The sequence below is a fragment of the Trichosurus vulpecula genome, chromosome 1 (assembly GCF_011100635.1).
Source record: "Trichosurus vulpecula isolate mTriVul1 chromosome 1, mTriVul1.pri, whole genome shotgun sequence".
NCBI lineage: Eukaryota > Metazoa > Chordata > Mammalia > Diprotodontia > Phalangeridae > Trichosurus > Trichosurus vulpecula.
Genome location: NC_050573.1, coordinates 534,350,699 through 534,371,306, shown reverse-complemented (window position 1 = coordinate 534,371,306; position 20,608 = coordinate 534,350,699). Strand labels below are relative to the sequence as shown.

At 40.0% G+C, this 20,608-nt stretch overlaps 1 protein-coding gene across 1 annotated transcript in view; it reads right to left on the bottom strand.

Annotated features, from left to right (window-relative positions):
- Positions 1 to 20,195, bottom strand: part of PRKAR1B (protein kinase cAMP-dependent type I regulatory subunit beta) — a 258,035-nt gene extending 237,840 nt beyond the window's left edge. The window contains exons 1-2 of the mRNA XM_036741354.1: positions 19,851 to 20,195; positions 17,835 to 18,019 (exon numbers count right to left, since the gene is read on the bottom strand). Of these exons, the coding sequence (XP_036597249.1) occupies positions 17,835 to 18,011 (177 nt within the window). The 5' untranslated portion in view covers positions 18,012 to 18,019; positions 19,851 to 20,195. The remainder of the gene's footprint in view (positions 1 to 17,834; positions 18,020 to 19,850) is intronic.
- Positions 20,196 to 20,608: the final 413 nt, after the last annotated feature.

Genomic DNA, 20,608 nt, shown 5'->3' with positions numbered 1-20,608 from the left:
TGAGGTGGCGGGGGGGGGGGGGGGGGGGGGGGACTCAACCCTTGACAGGAGGTTGGAGAGTGAAAGAATACCACACAGAGAAGGAAGAGGGGAAGAAAGTACAACTCTACAACTGGAACCAAGAAAAGTGTGAGGATATTTCTGAAGAAAAGGGAAAGAGATGTTCTGAAGAAGTTGTTTATCTTCAAAGAGATGATACAATCAAGGCACAGAAGCTATCAGGTGAGAGTCAATAAGAAGTCAAACGAGGAAGAGCTGAGTAATGATGGTTGGTGACTCAGGGGTATCCCAGCAATTATTTCTTTACCTGACAAAAAGAGAAAGGAGTATTGTTTTCCTAGACAATGTCCAAGACACAATATAAAATAACAGAGACTCTCCTAAGACTTGTCAAAATGGATGACTACTACTATATTCTGGTAATTTATATGGTCACATATGATATTGTCAGAAGGAATCTGGAAAGTATTACCAAGGTGTAAAAAGTCTGGACCAAGAAACTGACATTTAGATATCTGAACCATGGCTTAAAGTACAAGGATGACAGACTCAACCATAGATGGAGTCCAATTAACAAGCGCTGGTAAGAATGTTTCTGCCTGGCATCTTGTCGATTTAACTAAAAGGTCTTTAAAATAAAAAAAGGATAGAGGATGAAGAAAATTTCCTGGTATATTCAATAAGCTAGATACCACAGAGAGTAGCTACTATAAAGGAATGATACCAGACATGACACCTGGATGTTTACAGAAGACTATCCATCAAATAAAGAACCAGTAGTAAAATCCATGGCCTTAAATGTCTATATATTAATGCCCAAAATTTGAAAAATTAGGAATAGGAGCTTGAGGTCCTAATGCAAAGCAAATGTGAACTCACAGGTATTCTCATGACTTGATGGGACAAAACCTATGACAAATATTATTCTGGGTGATTATAATTTATTCAGAAGAAACAGAATAAGTAAAAGTTGGAGAGGTGGAGGATTTTACTGCTGCACTGTATATTAAAAAAGGTATACTGACGTGAAGTAATTCAGGAACCAGAGTGAGAGGAAACATGGTAGAAAGTATTTGGAAGAAGATCAATAAAGGAAGAAATAGAAGTGATTTTTATCTTTGGAGTATACTACAGACCACCTGGACAAAAAGAGAAAATAGATGAAAAGTCTGAGAAATATATCACAAGCCTGACACAGAGCAAAATATATTAGTGATGAGAGATTTCAACTAACTATGCATCTGCTGAAGCCCTCTTTCTGCCAAAAGCAGAGCAGCTAATATCTTTTGATATAATCTTATCCTGTAAAAGGTGAAAGAACAAGCAGAAATTCTTTTCTGGATTTGATTCTCACTAAAAGGAGGAACTAGTTGCTAGAGTAGAAATGATTAAAATTTTGGGAAGAAGTATCCACGCCCCCCTGGAAGTTTGCGATAGAAGAAAGCTGGTGACGCACCCTAGATTTTGGAAGAGCAACTTCCAAAGGTTAAGAGGAAGAAGAGGTATGGGAAGTTAGTTCAGTAGAGATGAAAAACCCTGAATAATGAAATCTTGAAGATGCAAAGGGAAATGATTCTAGTAAGGAGGAAGAACAGAAGTTGTCTAAAAAGACCAATGTGGATGAACAGGAAACTTATCAATAAACTTAGATTTTTAAAAGATAGTACAGAAGATGGGACCAAGGGCAGTTAGCAGAGTGACTATAAGAGCAGGACACATGGAGCAACTAAGTGGCACAGCAGATAGAGCACCAGCCCTGAAGTCAGGAGGACCTGAGTTCAAATCTAGCATCAGACACTTACTAGATGTGTGACCCTAGACAAGTCATTTAACCCCAATTGCCTTACAAAAAAAAAAAAGAGAGAGCAGGCTTCAGGCCAGTAAAAAAAGTATCCAAAGTGCTCAAGTTCAAACAAAAGGGTATTTTTCCTCCCCCAACTACAATGAGGGATAGAGGTTAATCAAAAAAGAGACAACAGGACTGCCATTTGAGTTGGATGAGATTGTGATAAATCAGTACAGAGAGAAACTATGGCTGGCCAAACCTCTCTACCGAGGGGAACATCCTTTGCACTACAAATGACAGATCAGAAATGGCCAAAAGAGAGTTTCCACCAAAGGTAAGGAGACAGAGACCACTTGATGAGTTCAATTCGCCTCAGTTCCTACAAGAACTGGCAGATAGGAATGCTGAACCATGGTTGGTGATATTTGAAAAGACAGTGGAAAATGGGAAAGGTGCTAAATAATTGGAGGAGGGCAAATGTCCTAATTTTCAAAAATGGAAGAAAATAGAATTTGTAAAATATAGGCCCGGAATCTTGAGTTTGATTCCTAGGGAAAATCTAGAACATAATCATTAAAGAGATGGTTAGCGAATGTCTAGAAAAAGGAAGCAGTGATAAAAAAGAACCGGCTTAGCTTCATCAAGAACAGGTCATGCCCAACTGATTTTCCTTTTTTTTACAGGGTTACTAGTCAACTGGTGTATCAAGGGAATGTGTAGGTATAGGACTTAACAAAGCATATAATTGCAGGAGAAAAGATAAAATGTTGACAAGATGATCATTCATTTAGATCAATTTGGAAGTGGTTGAAGGATGGAACTCAGAGAAGCTGTTGAATGGTTTGATGTCAACTTGGCATTGTAGAAAGCCCCAAAGCTTGACCCTGTGCTATTTGATGTTTTCATCAGTGACTCAGATAAAGGTATAGATGGCATGCTTATCAAGTTTGCAGACAAACAGCACTAGGATGGGCAACTAACATAATGGATGACAGAAATAGTATCCAAAAAGAATGCCGATGGCCTATAAGATATAAAGCATTGGGCTGAATTTAATGAGATGAAATTCGAAGGTCTTATACCAGGACTCAAAAAATCAACTTCACAAGTACAGGATTGGAAAGGCACAGTTAGACAGTTTTTTTAAAAGGTCTAAGGATTTTAACAGGCTACAGAAAGATCAGCAAAGATGATAGAGTAAAAGGAAGAAGTATGGCCTGGTCTCCCTTGCAACTATTCCAACAAAGATCAAGGAAGAGCACCAGACCCATTAGCAATCTTGCAATGCAAGAAGCCACAGTGGGTCCATTTTCCAGCAGAGGCCAGGACAGAATGAGAGCTAAGTAAAGGACTATGGGCAGCAGGGAGGGAGCCAGAGAAAAAGGCCCAAGCAGAACCTTCCAAGAGGACAACTGGTCCGGGGCCTAAAGCTGTGCACCAGGACAAGAAATGGTCACAGATGCAACAAGCACTTGGGTCACTCTCACCCCACAGATGGGTTATGGATCCATTACAGATCAGCCTGAGGCCATGTTGAGTAAGAAGCAGGAACAGAAAGAATAAAGCTGGCATCTGTATTTACTCTGACCCCACAGCAGAAACTTGGATTCAGTACATAGACCTGAGCTGGGGCTTGAAGATGAATAACCAAAAAGAAAGCTCAGGCCAGCCGGGAGTGAGCCAGCAATTCTGTCCCTCTGAACTTGCAGAGCCTTCCATCTTGCAGACGAGGGTTACAGCCAGTACACTATAAAGTCAACATGAATCATCAGGGTGAGATGGCCATTAAAGGGGAAAAAAAGCCTTGCAACCTTGGGACGCATTAAGAAAGATATAACTTCCAGAAAAAAAGGTGACAGTGTCTCTATGCTCTGTCCTCGTTAATCCATATCTGGAGCATTATATTCAGTTATGGATATCACAGTTTAAGAAGAATATTGATATGCCAGAGAGTGGCAACCAAGATGATAAAGAACCTTGAGTCTGTTATCACTTGAAGATTGGTTTAGCTGGAAAAGAGAAGGCTCAGGGGAAACATGAGAGCCTTCTTAAAGTATCAGAGGAGTTGTAATATGGAAGAGAGAGTACATTTGTTCTGTTTGGCCACTCAAGGCAGAACCAGGGGTAACGGGTAAAAGTTGCAAAAAAAAAACTTCCTAGTAATTACAAATGTCTGGAATTGAAATGAGCTGTCTCAAGAGGCAGTGAGTTCTATTCCACCCCCACTGAAAGTCTTCAGGAAGAGGCTAGACTGCCACTTGTCAATCATGGGAATTCCTTTCCAGTATTGGGTTGAACTAAATGGTCACAGAGTCCCTCAAAATCTAAAAATGGTAAAAAATTTCTCATTTAAGAAATGTGGAAACTGAAGCCTAAAGATATTAAGTGACTTGGATAAGGTCACACTGATAATTAGCAGAAATAATAAGGCTAGAAAATAAGTCTTTTGCTTCCTGGCTGATTATCCTTTATTATATTCTGAGCTACATTAAATTGTGACATCCTTGAGGGCAGGGATGGTCTTTATGCCCAGCACTTAGCATAGTGCCTGGCCCATAGTTGGCTTTTAATAAATGTTTATTGATTGACTGCCATAGACCCAAAATAATGTTTTCAATGAGGTGGACCTGACTGACTTTTTATTAACTTCACTCAATGATTTCTATTACTGTATAGCACAAAACATAAGTTGAGTTAATATGCCAACCTAGTTACATTTGTTTAAAAATTATAGTTTAAGCTATGTACTATATGCAGGGAAGAGTAAATCTGGAGGTGCAGGGACCTAGGTGTGCGACTTGGCTGTGCCATGTACTATTTTTGTAACCTTGGGAAAGTCATTTGATCAATGAAACATCTACCAATCAATCACTTCACCTTTATAATCTCTTTGCCCTCATCTGTAAAATGAAGGATTAGACAAGATGACTTCTATGGGCTCTAATTCTTCAATCCTAAGTCAATTTTCATTTTTTAATTAATTTCTTATTTCCAATGAAGATCCTTCCCACCACCTCATCACCCTGTTCTGGAGAAAGCAAGGAAAACAAAATCCCTTGTTACAAACATGTATAGTCAAGCAAAACAAATTCCCACTTTGGCCATGTCCAAAAAAATAAAGTCAATGCTGCTTGCATTGCTGCTCAATGACAGCTATTTCAGCAGCAAGTTGAACATTCTGCTATTCACTGGCTGAAATTGGGGTTTGGCGGGGGCGGGGGAGGGGGAGAAGGGGAGACATCCCAAGTGCAAGTGTACTTGTACAAACCAACTCTAATTTAATGAAAAATTTGTTTGACCCTAAAAGGTATTTATCTAGCACTTTTCCCCAAAAATACCTTGCCTATTTTTCTTCTACACTTTTCCCCATATTATCCACCTCCTCCCGCCTTCAAGGCTGGCATGTCCATTCTTCCACTCTTCCACCTATTCAAACCTTATCCATCTTTCAAAGCTTAGACCAAGTCCCACTTTCTCCTAAAGCAGTTCCTGACCATCAGTGTCAGGTCACGGCATTCTGCTGAATTAACCACATCATTTTACAGATGAGTGCACGATTGAAGATTAAGTGATTTGTCCAAGGTCACACAGCTAGTAAGCAACAGAGCTGGGATTCAAGCCAATGACCTCTGTCTGTGAATCTGGGGATCTTTTCACTGTGTTGACCATAAATCCTTCTTGTCTGTACCACTCACTAGGCACTTAGCAGACAGTCATAAAATTTTAGAATTAAATTAAACTGCCTAGGTTGCCAGTTCTCCTTTTAAATGCAACTATCTTGTCCAGCAAATAGGTTAAAAGCTTCCTGAGAGCGGGAACCATATATTTTATGATTTCATCATCCACTGCACCCTCTAAGAGTCTGAAGCATATTACCAATGAAGAATTACATCAAAGAAGTAGAAAATATGTCATCTGAGGGATTTATGACCAGAAAAGGAGGTGACTCATCAGAACACGGGGAAATAGATGGCCATTTACTCCATTGGCATCCATCCCCTCCTTAGAATGCTGAGTGGCCCCTTTATGGAGAATTTATGGAAAGACACAAATAAGCTGAATGGGAGAAGGTACAAGTGGGTTGCAATCAATATACTTGGAAATAATATCCATACCCATGAGATCAGAGATTCATCAAAGTGTTGAAAGATTGATATGCCTAGCATAATGCTGGGTCTTTAGTACACTCTTAATAAATATTTATGGTATGATTCATTGGCTGGTACTATGCTTTTCTCATCATGTTGCCCTCAAGTTTTCTCCATCATGGCCCAGAAACCTCTTCATTCTGAAAGATCATTTTAGCCCTGGAACTTCACACCTTGGAAGTACCCTCCACCCTTTGAGTCCTCTCTGATTGGATGGCATGTCCATTTAAGGAAGCACCCAGGCTAGCCATCTCCACATTTCTCACCAAGCTATACTCAGGACTTCTCCATCAGCCCCCAAATCCTCTCCAGGAGGCCCCTTCTACCTCCCTACTCTACTCCCTCCATTTTCAGCTTCTTTTTATGCTTTTTTCTTCCCCCTTTAGAATGTCTTTAAAAAATCTCCTTAAGGAGATTTTTTTCTTTTTTTGGGGGGGAGGCGGGGTTCCACTTGTATTCCCAGCACTTAGTATAGTGCCTGGCACATAGTAAATGGTTAATAAGTGCTTGTTGACTGACAGGCAACTGATTCAAAAAATTAAGTCAACAACCACAAAAAAAAAATAAAATTGGGTAAGGAAAACAACTCAGAGAGATAAAACAAAAATCAATTTGAATATGCAGTTCATTTGAAATCCAACTCAGATTTCATTTGTAAATGACATACTCTAGTCAACAAGATCTATTCATTAATTATTTTAAATTTCCATTGGCTATGAAGGGGCCTCTCTCTACATACCCTGACCTCACTAGACTTTGATTCCCTTCAACTAAGCCTTCATATCCAGCCATGAGGAAAAGGTATTAGGACTGAAGAGATTACATAAAAGGAATAGCCCTTTTTTTTCATAAACCCTCCTGGATAATGGTATATTAAGATATTAAATGATCTGAAAATATTGTTGTTGCAAATCACTGCCAGATTGGAGCTGTTATAAATTTCAGAGATTGGGAGGGGCATAAAAAAAGAGATGTACGGGCCTTCCAGTTAAGCTAATATCATTCACCTGGGTTAATGGAACACAAAAGGGTGAGAGAGAAGAAAAACATTATGTACAGGCTGATTCCTAATCCACAGAGATATCCAGTCCAGGAAATAAGGCAGTCACCTTTTGGAAATCACCTGAAATGTTTACTATACAATTAGTGCCTTTTGATTTATAGCCTCTCTTAGGAAGTGCTGAGAACCAAACAATACCCCAGCTATTTGATTAAATGTGTTCACTAAAATAGACTGCTTCTGTAACTCACAACAAACATTTCCCAGACTGATTATAATCAAAGAATAATGGTCAAAGGAACAAAAAAAAATGTCATATCTCACAAGCTATGAACAACTAAGCATTTGGAGCCTGAACAAATAGGAGGAATCTGTGTCTTTTGTCTGAGAAATGAAACCCTTGCAGGGGATATATGCTGGGGCTGCTCAAATCCACGGGCTAATTGTTAAATTTTCAGTGTAAGTATTTACATTTTGGAAAACAGCACACACTTGGTTTATTGTTTTGTTGATTGCTCAGACTTAAGAAAGTGATTAAGAAAACATCAATTTTTCAAATTAAGTTCAAAAGTATGTTGAAGAGCTGGTTATTAAATGCTCGTCAACACATTCCAGTCTTCGAGGCTTTTCCCCTTTCCCTTAAGTAGCCTGGCATGATGGAAAGGGGGCAGCTAGGTGGCACAGTAGATAGAGCACTGGGCCTGGAGTCAGGAAGACCTGAGTTCAAACCTGGCCTCAGATACTATCCCTGTGACCTTGAGCAAGTCACTTCACCCTGTTTGCCTCAGTTTCCTCATCTATAAAATGAACTGGAGAAGGAAAGGGCAAACCACTCCAGTATCTTTACCAAGAAAACCCCAAATGGGCTCATGAAGAGTCGGACATGACTGAAAAATGACTTAACCAACAACTACGATGATGATGGAAACAGCACTGGCTCTGGAGTCAGAGGACCTGGGTTCAAATTCCTCCTCCAATGTTTGCTACCTGTGGTCAAGTGACCTGATGCCTCTAGATCTCCACATCTTCATCTGTAAAATAAGGATGTTCTACTACATGGCTTGGTGTAGCAGATGGAATCAGGAAGATCTGAGTTCAAATCCTGACTCAGACACTTACTAGCTGTGGGACCCTGGGCAAGTCCCTTAATCCCTATTTGCCTCAGTTCCTCATCTGTGAAATGGGGACACCCTGGAGAAGAAAATGGCAAACCACTCCAGTATTTTTGCCAAGAAATTTTTGTCTAGGGGGTCACATAAAGTAATTCGTGACTCAACAGCAGCAATTACTTACATGGCTCCCGAAGTCCCTTCCAGCTCCAGAGCTGGATCCTATGAAAGTGACACATACAAAATTATGAAATCTGGAGGATTAACATATTACTTACCAGCTTACCACTCATTAGAAAGAAAAAAATTCTACTTCCCCATGTCTGATCATGGGACAATGGCTCTAATGCCATTTATTGTTTAGTATTTCATATTTAGTATTCTAGTCTTCTTTGGATTCTGTTAGGCCATCTAGGCCTAAGATTGGATTGACTTTGGAGTAATCCATTTAGAGCTGTCATAAATTGTACTCTAAATTTTTTTTAAGCTGAAGACCTCATAATCTATGAAAGCTATCTAAATTTCACATTTTATAAGACTCCATACAATTTATAAACATTTGCCCTTCCCCACAGATTTTAGCTGCATTTTTTGGAATTACTACTTTTTTTAAAAATGTATATTAAATACCTCAAGTTATTCAGTTGCAAAAACAGCCTTTACATTTTAAATCAATACGCTGCCAAACACCATATGAAACCGGACAGAACAAATAAAGAGTCCTAAGATACGTGAACCTGCTTCATTAATCTTGTTGAAATCTTAGCCTTGGAATAGCCACCAGACGCTGTCAGGCCTGGGTGAAGGAAGTGCTTGGTTTGATGTTTTTGGAATTTGTTGCATTTGTTTTTTTTAACTTAAAAGACCACTAAGTAAAAATTAAGTGAAGACTGTGCTCCATCAGTAGATCCTCCCAGCAAAAACTTCAAAATTTAGGTTGATTTGAATTCTCAGGAACTAATTCAACTGTTGCAACTTGGCCACTCAGGGAAATTTGATTTTCCCACCAGCAGACAAAAGCAACAGTTTTCTAGTCTTAGCTTTATCAGTGATTAACTGTGTGACCTTGGGCAGCATCTCTGGGTCTCAGTATCTGTAAAGGGAAAGAAGTGGACTAGAGGATCTCTATGGTTCCTTCTAGCTCTAATTCTTTATATCTGTCCAGATTATCAAAAAGAGTTGGGAGGACTGAGAATGTAAATGCTATATATACACACAAGGAATTATTACTTTGAGGGTGAGAGAAGAGAGGCTTCAGTTTGGTAGCCTTATTTAATAAGAGCTCACATTTATTATTGTTTTTATAATGCTCTTTATACATACAGTCTCATTTGATCGTCACAATAAAATAACCCTGTGAGAGTAAGTAGTTCAACTATTGTTTTTAAAAATTAGACTTCACTTGTAATTCCATTCTTATAGGCCACTCCAATGAGGAAATGCCTTCTACCAGTGGAGCTCCAAGCAGAGGGGGGTGTTGCACAATTTAAGAGTCTTAGACAGCTGTCTAGGACACTGAAGTTAAGCTTTTTGTCCAGAGTCACACAGGCAAATATGAGGCAGCTCTCGAAACTCTGTCTTCTTTATGTTCAGGCCAGCTCTGTAATGACTATGGATAGCTCCAACACAAATTAATATCCGAATTAGACCTCATCGAGTTAAAGGGCTTTGCCCAAGGTTACACACATCACACAAGGAGGTGAGCCAAGATTCAATGCTGGGTTTTCTGTCTCCAAATATAGTGATCTTTCTGCTAGACCACATTGGTTCACACATAATGTTGCCCCCCATAATAGGCTCCGCTGCCTCATTTCAGGTGGGGAATTTCAGATACCTTGATCTGAGCCCACCCTACTTGTAAGGGTTCCCACTCATAAGGCCATTTTCAACAACTGGAATGTGAGATCCCAAAAAAGGATGATAACGGCCAGTGCAGATGGGGCTTACTAGTCATAACTGTACCATAATCAAGGACAAGTCATAACTGAAAAAGACACAGAGGAGAAGCCTGGCTGCCACTGAAACCAGCTAGACAAAGAGATGCTCATTCTGTCCAATTTTTTTTCTTTTATAAAAACAAAATAATAGGATGCCAGTTTTTCCACAGAACAGCTTAGAGATCATTTTGTCCAATTCCCTCATTTCACAGATGAGGAAAATCAGCCACAGAACATATGAAGTGGCTTGCTAAACACGGCAGAATCTGGACTAGCATTCGGATTTCCTGACTCCTATGTTCTTTCAGCTAGGCTGATTCAAGTTTTCTTCTCTGACCCCCTCCTCCTTGGTTTAAAATCCAGAGGGGAAAAAAGAAATTCCTTTTTACAATCTAAAACTCCTAATACAGTATGTCACCGTTGTTCAATTTAGTCCCTAAAATGGGAAAATCTGGGGTGCCCATCTCTGCTTAGCTTTTTCTTCCTCCCCTCCTGCAGAGACACACGCACAAAACCAACCAGAAAAAACAAGATCATTATCTCCCCAGCGGGGACAAAGTGAGACAAATAAGCTAAAGCAGCATTCTCTACCATTTGACGTCATTCGATACGCACATCGGGTGAATATGAGCAGCTGTTGCCTAGGCTACGGGACCTGTGGTTCCTTCTCTAGATAAGGGCATCTATCCAATCTAAGCCTCCTGGGACAATTGAAAGACAGTAGCACTAAATATTCACATGCAATCATCCTGCATTGCTGGTAGGATTTTAAAGGCTGAAAGCTGGGGCGAAAATAAGGTTTCTTTTTTCAGTCTATTATCACTTACCACCAAATACTGACCACCACCTAGTTCGTTCAGGATCTGTCAAGATTTAAGGATTAAAGATTTTGCAACCAGTCAGAAGAGAATGAAATGCATGTACAAAACAAATTTCTTGGCATAAAAATGAAACCCTGCTAGAAACAAACGGTGGTGGAAAACAAGCCACTTAGGTGCATTCTTAGTCATCATTGGAATAATCATAAGATTGAGAAGGAACAGTCACAGGTTTCTGAATAGTGCCGGAAGGGTTTTTGTAATGTTAAATTAAAATCTCTAAAGGGGATTACTCCTAACACAGTTGTTTTTCACTCTCTGAAGGTCTACTTAAATGCCAGTTTGAAGATTAGGTGAATTTGGCAAACCCTCCCCAAGCTAAACTGATTCTCCCACACTCTTCATTTTTTTTAATAACTAAAAAAGTTAACTGCACCAAATCATGTGATTTGGGGAAAAGATTAGAAAATTGGAAGGGCAGGGGAAAATTTGAAAGGAGTGAGGAGAGGGGTGGTCACAAGGCACTGACATTTAGAGGGTAGCAAAAATTTAACATATCCACTCTTTCAAACCATTTAAGTTCAGTACCAAGTGAGCAAGAATAATTAGTTCAAAAGAAAGCTAGCAGATCAGATGCTTTGCTCAAATACCCATAACTGAGCCATTCACGTAACTAATCCCTCCTCCTACTCAATTGAATTTGTCACAATCACCTTGCATTACTTTCCCAAAGATGTTCTGAAGGGACCTAGCTGCTAGTGCCCAGGAACATTTTGTGCTATTCTCCAGCTGCCAAATTTTCTAATTACATCTCTAGGTTAACACATTTACTTCCTTGAGGGGAGGAACTGGCTTTTGCCTTTTTCTATTCCCAGTGCCCCGCACATAGTAGGTGCTTAATAAATGTTTATCTTTTGATTAACAGGCATATACATTCATGTATTTTTCCAGATGATTTATACAGCATCTGTCTCTATAGAGCCTATGATTCTTTCTACCTTGTTAAAAAAAATATTAGAGTTCATCAATTTGCCTTTCACACAAAAATGGTGGATTCTCAGATCAAAATTAAATCTGCTTCTTTTCCTTTGAGTCCCTTTAACTCAAAGGAAAGTGGCAACGGATGAAAAGTGTGGTATCTTTGCCTTGCTTTTAAAATGGAGGATAGGAAGGAACTAGACTAGAGAATGTCGTCAATGGCAAAAGCATATAATAAGCTCCTAGGAACAGAGAGTACATTAGCTATAAAACGAAGACTAAAATCAGTTTACCATAAAAAGCTTCTGGACTATTCCTACTTTATGAATCTTCAATGAAAAGAGACTATCAGAGTTATGCAATGTGAACAAAGGTCAATTAAAGGGACAAAATAATTATTTTTGTTTTGTATGGTAAATTTAATTTTACAAGTATGGATTAAGGGCTCCTAACTTTTTTTTGTATTATGAACCTCTCTGGAAGTATGCTGGACTGCTTTGTTGGAATAATAATGTGGGGGATGTTTAATCCATAATTGAGGGAAATTCTAAATTTGAGTTAAATGTTAGTAAAAATAAAGATGCAATTTTTTCCCATTCAAATTCAAAGACCCCTTAAAATCAATCCACAGACTCCAAGTTAAGAACGCCTGTTATAGATATTGCTTTCTTGTTCAAAACAAGTAATGAAAGAATTTGAAAGCTATTATTAGAAAGATCTTGGGAAAAACTAAAATATAAAGAAAGTCAAGTTAACACCAAGAGATCCTCCATATCCTTGTGTGGTAATTCAAAAACTCTCCAATTTTTTGGTCCCGTCTCCTCTTAATACTGGCTCTCTCCCCTCTGGACAATCCCTATTGTAGCCTTTTCTTGTAATTTCTAGAAGCTTCCACACTTACACAGGGAAGCTATACAATCTCCGTGCCTGTGACATCATGGAAAACCCATCAAATTGTGCTTGAGCTACAACTGGATGGTCCTTTTTCTCCTCAAACTGCCGTGACTGTAATAGCCTCTGGTTCTGGTGTGGAGGTAGGTGTTGGAGACCTGCTAGTTATTTCCTTCCCTAGCTGCTCCTGCTCCTCTATTCTATTCCTGAATGTATATTTTAATCTTCAACCTTTAAGCTTTCCCTTAAGAAAATTATGATAGACCCATAATAAAAGCTTTAATCATTTAAAGGCCTGATTCTTTTGCAAAACTTCCCTTCAGTCTCAAAATGGTTGTAAAGATCTGTGACTTCTTGATGGAAGAGGTTGCCTCTTCTCCATGCCATTTTCTCCAAATGCTTTGAATCCAGTTTTACCATTCCTGAGACAGGGAGTATTCTTTAGGGTCAGGTTAGGGTCCAACCTGTAATTTTAGTGATAAAAGGAATTCCTGAATGAAGAAATTCCCTCTACACATACAGGTCAGCACCTTCTTTACAATTTATAGTCTTAGAGGGTTGCCTAGAATACCAAAAGTTTAAGTGACTTGCCTAGTCTTCATTGAGAGGTTTTCCTGGTAATGGGGCCAGTTCCGTCTACCTTATACCACAAAGGCCTCAAACTCCACTTGGCATCTACTTCAAGAAGCCATGATAATGCGAGAGGTTTAAAATATATATCTTCCTCCATTCAATGTCAACAAACCCTCAACTAATCAGGATTTTTTGGAGGCTTACCAATCCTCTTTCCTTTTCTGGTCCCGTATCAGTTTTCATTAAGAAGAATTAAGGTACAAATATGCTCTTTTGGCTTTTCAGGAATCTCAACCTTTGTCAATTTTTCATCCAAAAATTCCTTTTGCTGACCATGTGTCTTTTAAAACAAATCTTAATATAGAACTCAATATGGGTCCCAGAAGAAGAAGGCATTCTAAATATAGCATTTGGCCCAAGACTTAATACTAAATAGCTTCTGAATGGCACCATGAGCAAAGTCATTTTCAAAAAGCCTTTCGTGATGAAGTGTAGAAGCAAACCGAGAAAGGGGGAGAGAGAAGGATAATGGGCTACCTAACCAACTGAATAAGAGAGATCTCCTCTCCAGGTTGAACAAATCCTCATGAAAAATTTTCTAAAGATTTATTTCTCAGGAAAAATCATTTCTCTACTACATGTAAAATGTTGACCAACTGTGCAATGTGTAGCATGAGAAGAGGATGGGGAGATCCTAAAGGAAGTTTTTCATTCGACTTAATCTAATATCACCATGTTTCACATAAAAATAATAGTGATAACAATAAGCAACAAGCATTTATACAGCACTTTAAGGTTTGCAAAGCACTTTTTTTGATCCCCACAATAACCCTGTGAAGTAAGATTAGGTGCTATCATCACTTCCATTTTACAGATGAGGAAACTGAGGCTGAGAGAGGTCAAGTAACCTGCCCTAGGTTACACAGATCTTGAATCCATCACCTCACTGTGAGAATGTACATAGGTAGTATGCTTCATCATTGGTCCTTTGGAATCATAGGTAGTTATTGCATTGATCAACGTTCTTAAGCCTTTTTAAAGTTGATTTGTGTCTCCCATAGATTTCTTCAAACCCCACCATAGGAGTCTTCCTGATTACGAGGCCAGTATTCTTACCTACTGAGCCACTTAGCTAAACAGTTGCTCAAAATTTCCATAAAACCACTCCTAGGATTTTGTCTTTTTGGGAGACTTATATTGGGGGCATAAGAGACTATCATCAAGGAGATGAGTAATTATGGAGATATAGCTACAGCCAATAGATATATAACTAAAAATGAGGTGGGTAGATAAGGATGTGAGAACAAGGGATAAGAGATGGACAGCCACAGTGCTACACTGATACCTATAAATTTTTAGGGAAAAGACCTAGTGGAAGGCTTTGAAAATACTGGGCAGATCTATGAAAAAGCTATGGGTGACAACCAACTTTGAAAGGCTTAAGAACTCTGATCAATATAATAACCAACCATGATTCTAAAGGCCCCGTGATGAAGCACACTCTCTGCCACTGTCTAACAGAGCAGTGATGGATTCAAGAGGTAAAACAAAGCGTGGTTGATGAGAGAATGTTTTGCTTGACTATGCATATATGTTAGAAGGATTTTATTTTTTCTCAATGAGAGGAGAGTAGGAGATGTAGAAAATAAATACTCGTTAATGGGAAAAACATTTTTTTAAATCTGTGGAAAAATATGGACAAGTATCAATCACGCAGAATGAGAAGGCATGGATGGATTTTCATTTACCCAAATGGAGAGAATACACAAATCAGTGTGATCAGAGACCCATTGCAATGAAGAAAAATTATATCAATTCATCAACCAATTCATACACAGCTACAATAGTCACTTTCACTTTAATTAATGAAGTGATTCTAATTAGAAATTGGTTGCCAGCAATGAAGTGAGTTTCCCCAAAAATATGCTTACCTGAGTGAAGAACAGACAACCAAATAATCTTCTTTTAAAGGATAAAGAAAGCAAAATCCTTTCCCCATAAATTAGTTAGGGTACAGTAAATTATCCAACATAATTTGTCATTTTCTGAGTATCACTTATAAAGGTGTATTCAACTAATAATCATTAGAAAACCCACATTAGAAAACTCTGGCCATCAACATAGTATAGTGCTCCATGTTTAACCATTACCTCTCAGAAATGGCCTTGGTTCTCTGAATGGCATAGTATTTTCATAAAAATCTGTTTATGAAGTGTGGGGTTGCACTTCATTGGTATGGATGCAAGTAGGCATATTCATGCCACCAGGTCAGGCAAATAGTCATGCAACTGATCAGGCTGGAAAATCACATTTAAACAAAGAACCAATTAAATGATATCTATGATCTTCTGAAAGAGAAATCTCAATAGGAAAAATTGCCTTAGTTCCCAGTGATGGTATTAGGTCCCAACAAATAAGTAATAGAAGATTCTTAAACATTTCCTAACAAGAAGACTAGCCAATAGCTAGTTACCTTGATCTAGCTTCAGCTCACATAAATTTGACAGAACTGAGTTGTTCCAACTGAGTCTCCCGAAAGGTTATACCCTACTGCACCTACCTTGGTTTCACAATTATCCTGGTCTTTACACAAAAAAAAGAAAAAAATTATAACTCACCCAGTTGTCTTCGACTGTCCCACCATAATATATCTGCCTCTGAACAAAGCTAAATCATTTTCATAAACCTTAACTCTTACCATTAGAGTCCTTCTTAAGAAGTCTTCTTCACTGCAGCCAGAGTATTACTGATAAGACTACTCTACTCTGCTATGGTTACGTGCCTTACCCATGAAACCTGACACCTTCTCTAAAATGGACTTGAAAGTAGGTAACCTTTTCCTGATTCTAATACAGCAAAAGTTTCATATATACACTTTAGAATATAGTACACAGATTTCAATATGTAAATAATGGAATTCTTCAAGGACCTTAATAGTCTCCTAGTTGAAGCCATGCAGTGAATATATAATGGAACATTATGCAAAGATAATTCATTAGTGTTGGTGTTTATGCATAAATCAGTTTAATTAACTTCAGTCTCTGTGCTATTGTGATTTGAGATGCGAAATGGTTAACGGTGATAGCCTGTAACATTACCTACCTGTCTCTTCCTTTGTGGCTCTGCAGGGCATGACAACATACCCTACAAAAACCTAGCATGGAAAACACCTTGTTCCATTTCCCTTCTTGACAGGATTTCAGAAGAGAATCTTTGAGCCACAGCTAGCCCCATATATACAGCTGCTTGCAGATTTGACTTTAAATATAAGCAGTCACCTATATGGTGTAATTTACAAGGTCATTGGAAAGCCCTCCCACTCCCATTCAAAAATATCTCCTCCAATGGCTCATCAAAAGGCTGAAATTCTTTCCTTTGGTGAAAAGAATTTTTTTTAAGTCTAGAGACAAAAAATGCAAATGTTACCAACAGGGTAAATGACCTCTATTAACAGGTAGGCCTGGATTTATTTATCAGATAAACAAGAAAGGCATCTGAGGCTCTGAGGGCATGGGACATAGGAAAATTTTGATGGTGGGACATAAAGGAAAAGAGGAATTCGGAACATGGGCACTGCCTGGGGAAAGATTTGGGACTGTAATAGGAAACCTGGACAAGTAGGTGACTGCATGAGAACAGGGATGTGAGGGAAGGGGTACCAAAAGTAAGAAATAACACAAAAGCCAGTGGTGAGCCATCACTACCTAAAGTGATGAGTATATAAGTGATGGAATAGAGAAGTTGCAGGCACATTCTTCATTCCAAGAAAGAATGTCTAGGGATATGTAGTTCCTTCATCATTTTCCACTCCCTATGAATTGAGGAAGCAGGATCCTCATTCTCCTTGAGAAAGAGGGAAATGCTGGTAGGGTTCAAGTAAGGCATGAACCTTGAGAAATCCATGTGCACTCAACTTCCACTGCATACATATGCAGGGATTCAATTCACTATGCATTTATTAGCCAATTGCTGTGTGTGAACAAGACAGATAATAGAGTAGGGCATAAGTACAATGATAAGCATATAAGATTTTTGAAAGATCTCATTTTTTAAATTTAAAAATTTTAAGTATTTAGTTATGAATTACTTTCTTCTATGTGTTTATGCAACCCTTTGGGTTAATGAAGACTCAGGCTCCATACAACTAAAATCATATTTGAGACTGGAGAAGAGGAAGAGGGGTATTGAAATCAGTTTTCTTTTAACAAAAACATTCTTTGCCATATCAATGGCCAGAAATTCCTAAAGGATTGAAATCTGGTCATTTTGGCCATTTTAACAACACACTTGGAAGAAACAGCAGTGGTCTCTGAAAATGGCAGAAGGGAAAAATCCAAAGGTAATCAACCAAATAATGGTCAATCTGACAGCCACTGTAGCCATTTGCTTTAAAATACATGATGGTTTGTCAAAGTTCTGCACTTAATTGTACAGCTTCCTCATGGAACCACTGAAAATTCACAAGCAAAAAAAAATCTTTGGGCATTTTAAGCTAAATGCCAAAGGGAACTGCAGAATGGAAAGAAAGGTTAACTCAGTATTTTATATGAGCACATTTGTAAATGGAAAATAACCGTCAGTTCAGGCTACTGACCTTTTCTAATTTTTCAAAATGCTCCCGAAGAAATTTCATGGGACGGTCAGGTTTGGAGATGCAAAGGTTTACAATGCACTCTTTCAAAAGCTGTTGAATGTTATGCTTCTGGACATAGAGTTCACATCCTTTCAGGCTCTCATCTTCTTCAAGGTTATAGGAGGAAGAAGAAGCCATCTTCAAACCTTGATGAAAGAAAGAAAAAAAAGGGAGAGAGGGGTAGGTAGGAAGAAAGGGCGGGAAGAAGAGAGATAGGGAGGAAGGGATAAGGAGAAAATGAGAAAAGGAGGAAGAGAAGACATGAAGGAGGGGGGAAAGAAGAGACAAAAGGAAGGAAAGGAAAAAGGGAAGAAGAAATGGTACAAGATATGCTTTTGAATTTTCTACTTGGGGATTTGACACTACTATTTAAAATATTTTAAACAATTTTTAACAGTTGTGGTCATTTGAAATGGATATCATCAAAATCAAATAGCATCTTCTTCCAAACCATTTAATATTTAGTAATTCCCAGGAGGTTACTATGGATGATTTCTATGGGCTAAAAAAAAAAAACAAAAAAACCCAAAAACTTGTTTTTTCTTACCTCTAATCAGACACCTACGGAAAGACAAGCGATTCTTATATTCTCATTAGGTCCTAAATCAAATAAATAGAAGGGATATTCTTCTGAACCAAAAAGAAAATGCTGAGGTTGAGGTGGAAGGAAGCAGTGATGCCTCTACTGGACTATGGCAGATGCAGCTAAGATCACACAAATACTTGCTCTGCACATATGCAACACTCAGTTTTTAAAAGGATTGTTGTGCGAGATGATTAAATATAGTCACAACCCACACCTTATTGTATCAAGCTGTGACAACTCTAAGGAGGAGAAAAGAGGGAGAAGGTCTGGGAAGATTTTTTTTGTATTTTTTAATGTTTAATAGTACCCTATGGAATAAACAGAAGTGTTTTCTTTGTGTAATAATCTGCACTGTACATCACAAACAGTGAAGACAAAGGAGGGATCTGTGGGAGGTCATCTTATCCATCCCCCTGCCTAAAGACAGGAAGAAATTTAAGTTATGATAGATAAGACCCTATTTTATTTTTCTCGAAGGTTCCAGAATTCGGCTTAACAAGCTTCCATTCCAATGTTTAACAGCTCTGCATGACGTTTCAGAACAGTCTCCCACCAACGTAGCTTCAGGTTATGAAGGATGAGAGAAATTTGGCTCCCTGTGGGTAATTCACAAGGATTAAACCTTAACACTACAAGAATTCCCAAAGAAAAATCATTTCCATTTCCATCCTTTTCAACACCAAGACCAGTTCCCTACATTCCTTATTTTATCCGCAGGGGAAAGGACTAGGAGAGAGCTTGAGACACTCATTAAGAACTGTATAGCAGCTCACTTCCTCCCCGAGGGACAAAATGGGGAAAGCCCTCGGTGGCCTTTAGGTCCCACAAGGATTGAATTATTCTCTTCTACGTCTCATCCCGTGAGGGGGTGAGGTGGGGGTGGGGGTGGGAGGTATGTTTTCATATGTCAACCACGGATCTCCAGCTCTTTTTTAATCTTTTTTAATATTGGGGGGTGGGAGGAGCAGGACCCTCTTAGTGGCCTGGCGCAAACTAATTCCCCACCGCTTAAGGCATCCTTCAAACTGGAAATGGCAGCGGGGGGAGGGAGGCAGGAGGCTCTGTCCAGTCTGGGGAGGTGCCTGGGGCAGCAGCTCCCCAGGCCGGAGAGGCAAGGGGGGGTGGGGGGGCGGAAACAGCTGCCGGGCAAGGACTGCGGTTTCTGTCCGAATCCTACGTCCTATCCGCAGTGGTGAGGCTGGGATTGGGGGCGGGGAGGGGGGGGGGTGCAGTGGGCGGTGGTGGGAAGCAAAGCAGAAGAGATGGGAGTGGGGGGTTGGGGGGGATCAGATTCCCCAGCTTTGATGGGCAGCCGCGGGGCGGAGGGGCAGAAAGCCGGGTTAAGGGGCTGTCAGAGGGGCAAGGGGAGCAAGCAGCCCCAGGGAAAATACCTGGATGCGGTGCGGCGAGAGGGAGAGCTCAGCGGCGGCGGCAACCACAGCAGCAGCAGCAGCAGCAGCAGCAGCAGCAGCAGCGACGGCAGCGAAGGCAGCTCCTGAGCTTCGGGTCTCCGCACTGCAGCCGGCTTCCAGCCCCTCCTCCCTACAGCCGCAGAGGTTGTACGGCGGACAGCAGGGCGGGCTCCAGCAGACTGTCCGCAATGGGAGGCCCCCTCTCTCGCTCCCTCCCCGCCCACGGCCCCCACCCCCGCTCCGCCCCTCCCCTCCTGGCTGCAGGTTAGCGGCCCCTGAGACGTACCCCAATCACCCCAAAAAAATATTTGCCCCTAAAGTCTCGGGCCTGTCATTCACCAGGGCCAAGCCCCCCTTTCAGCGTCCCCTCCTTTCCTCTCAGCCATTTCGATACCACCCACCCACCCAGAAAATGTCGCATCCAATTATCCCCTCGTTCTCTGCCTCTTAACCAAAGAATCCTGCTGAAGCCTTTCTAGACATTGAGAGGGACTGATGGCCAGGGACAGTTACAGACCCAAGGGCTGTGTTCTGGCTGTCACTGAACCCATTCCACATCTTTAGATAAATGCACCTGTGGACTGCTTAGGCCAGGTTCGGCCATTCTCCTCCTCCCGGACAACACACTCACTTTTGCGTTAAAGTGTGTCAGAGTACTGGGCTGGGAATTTAGAAACCTGGAATCTAGAACTGGCTTCAACATTAATTACCAAATCATTGGAATTCTCTGGGCCACA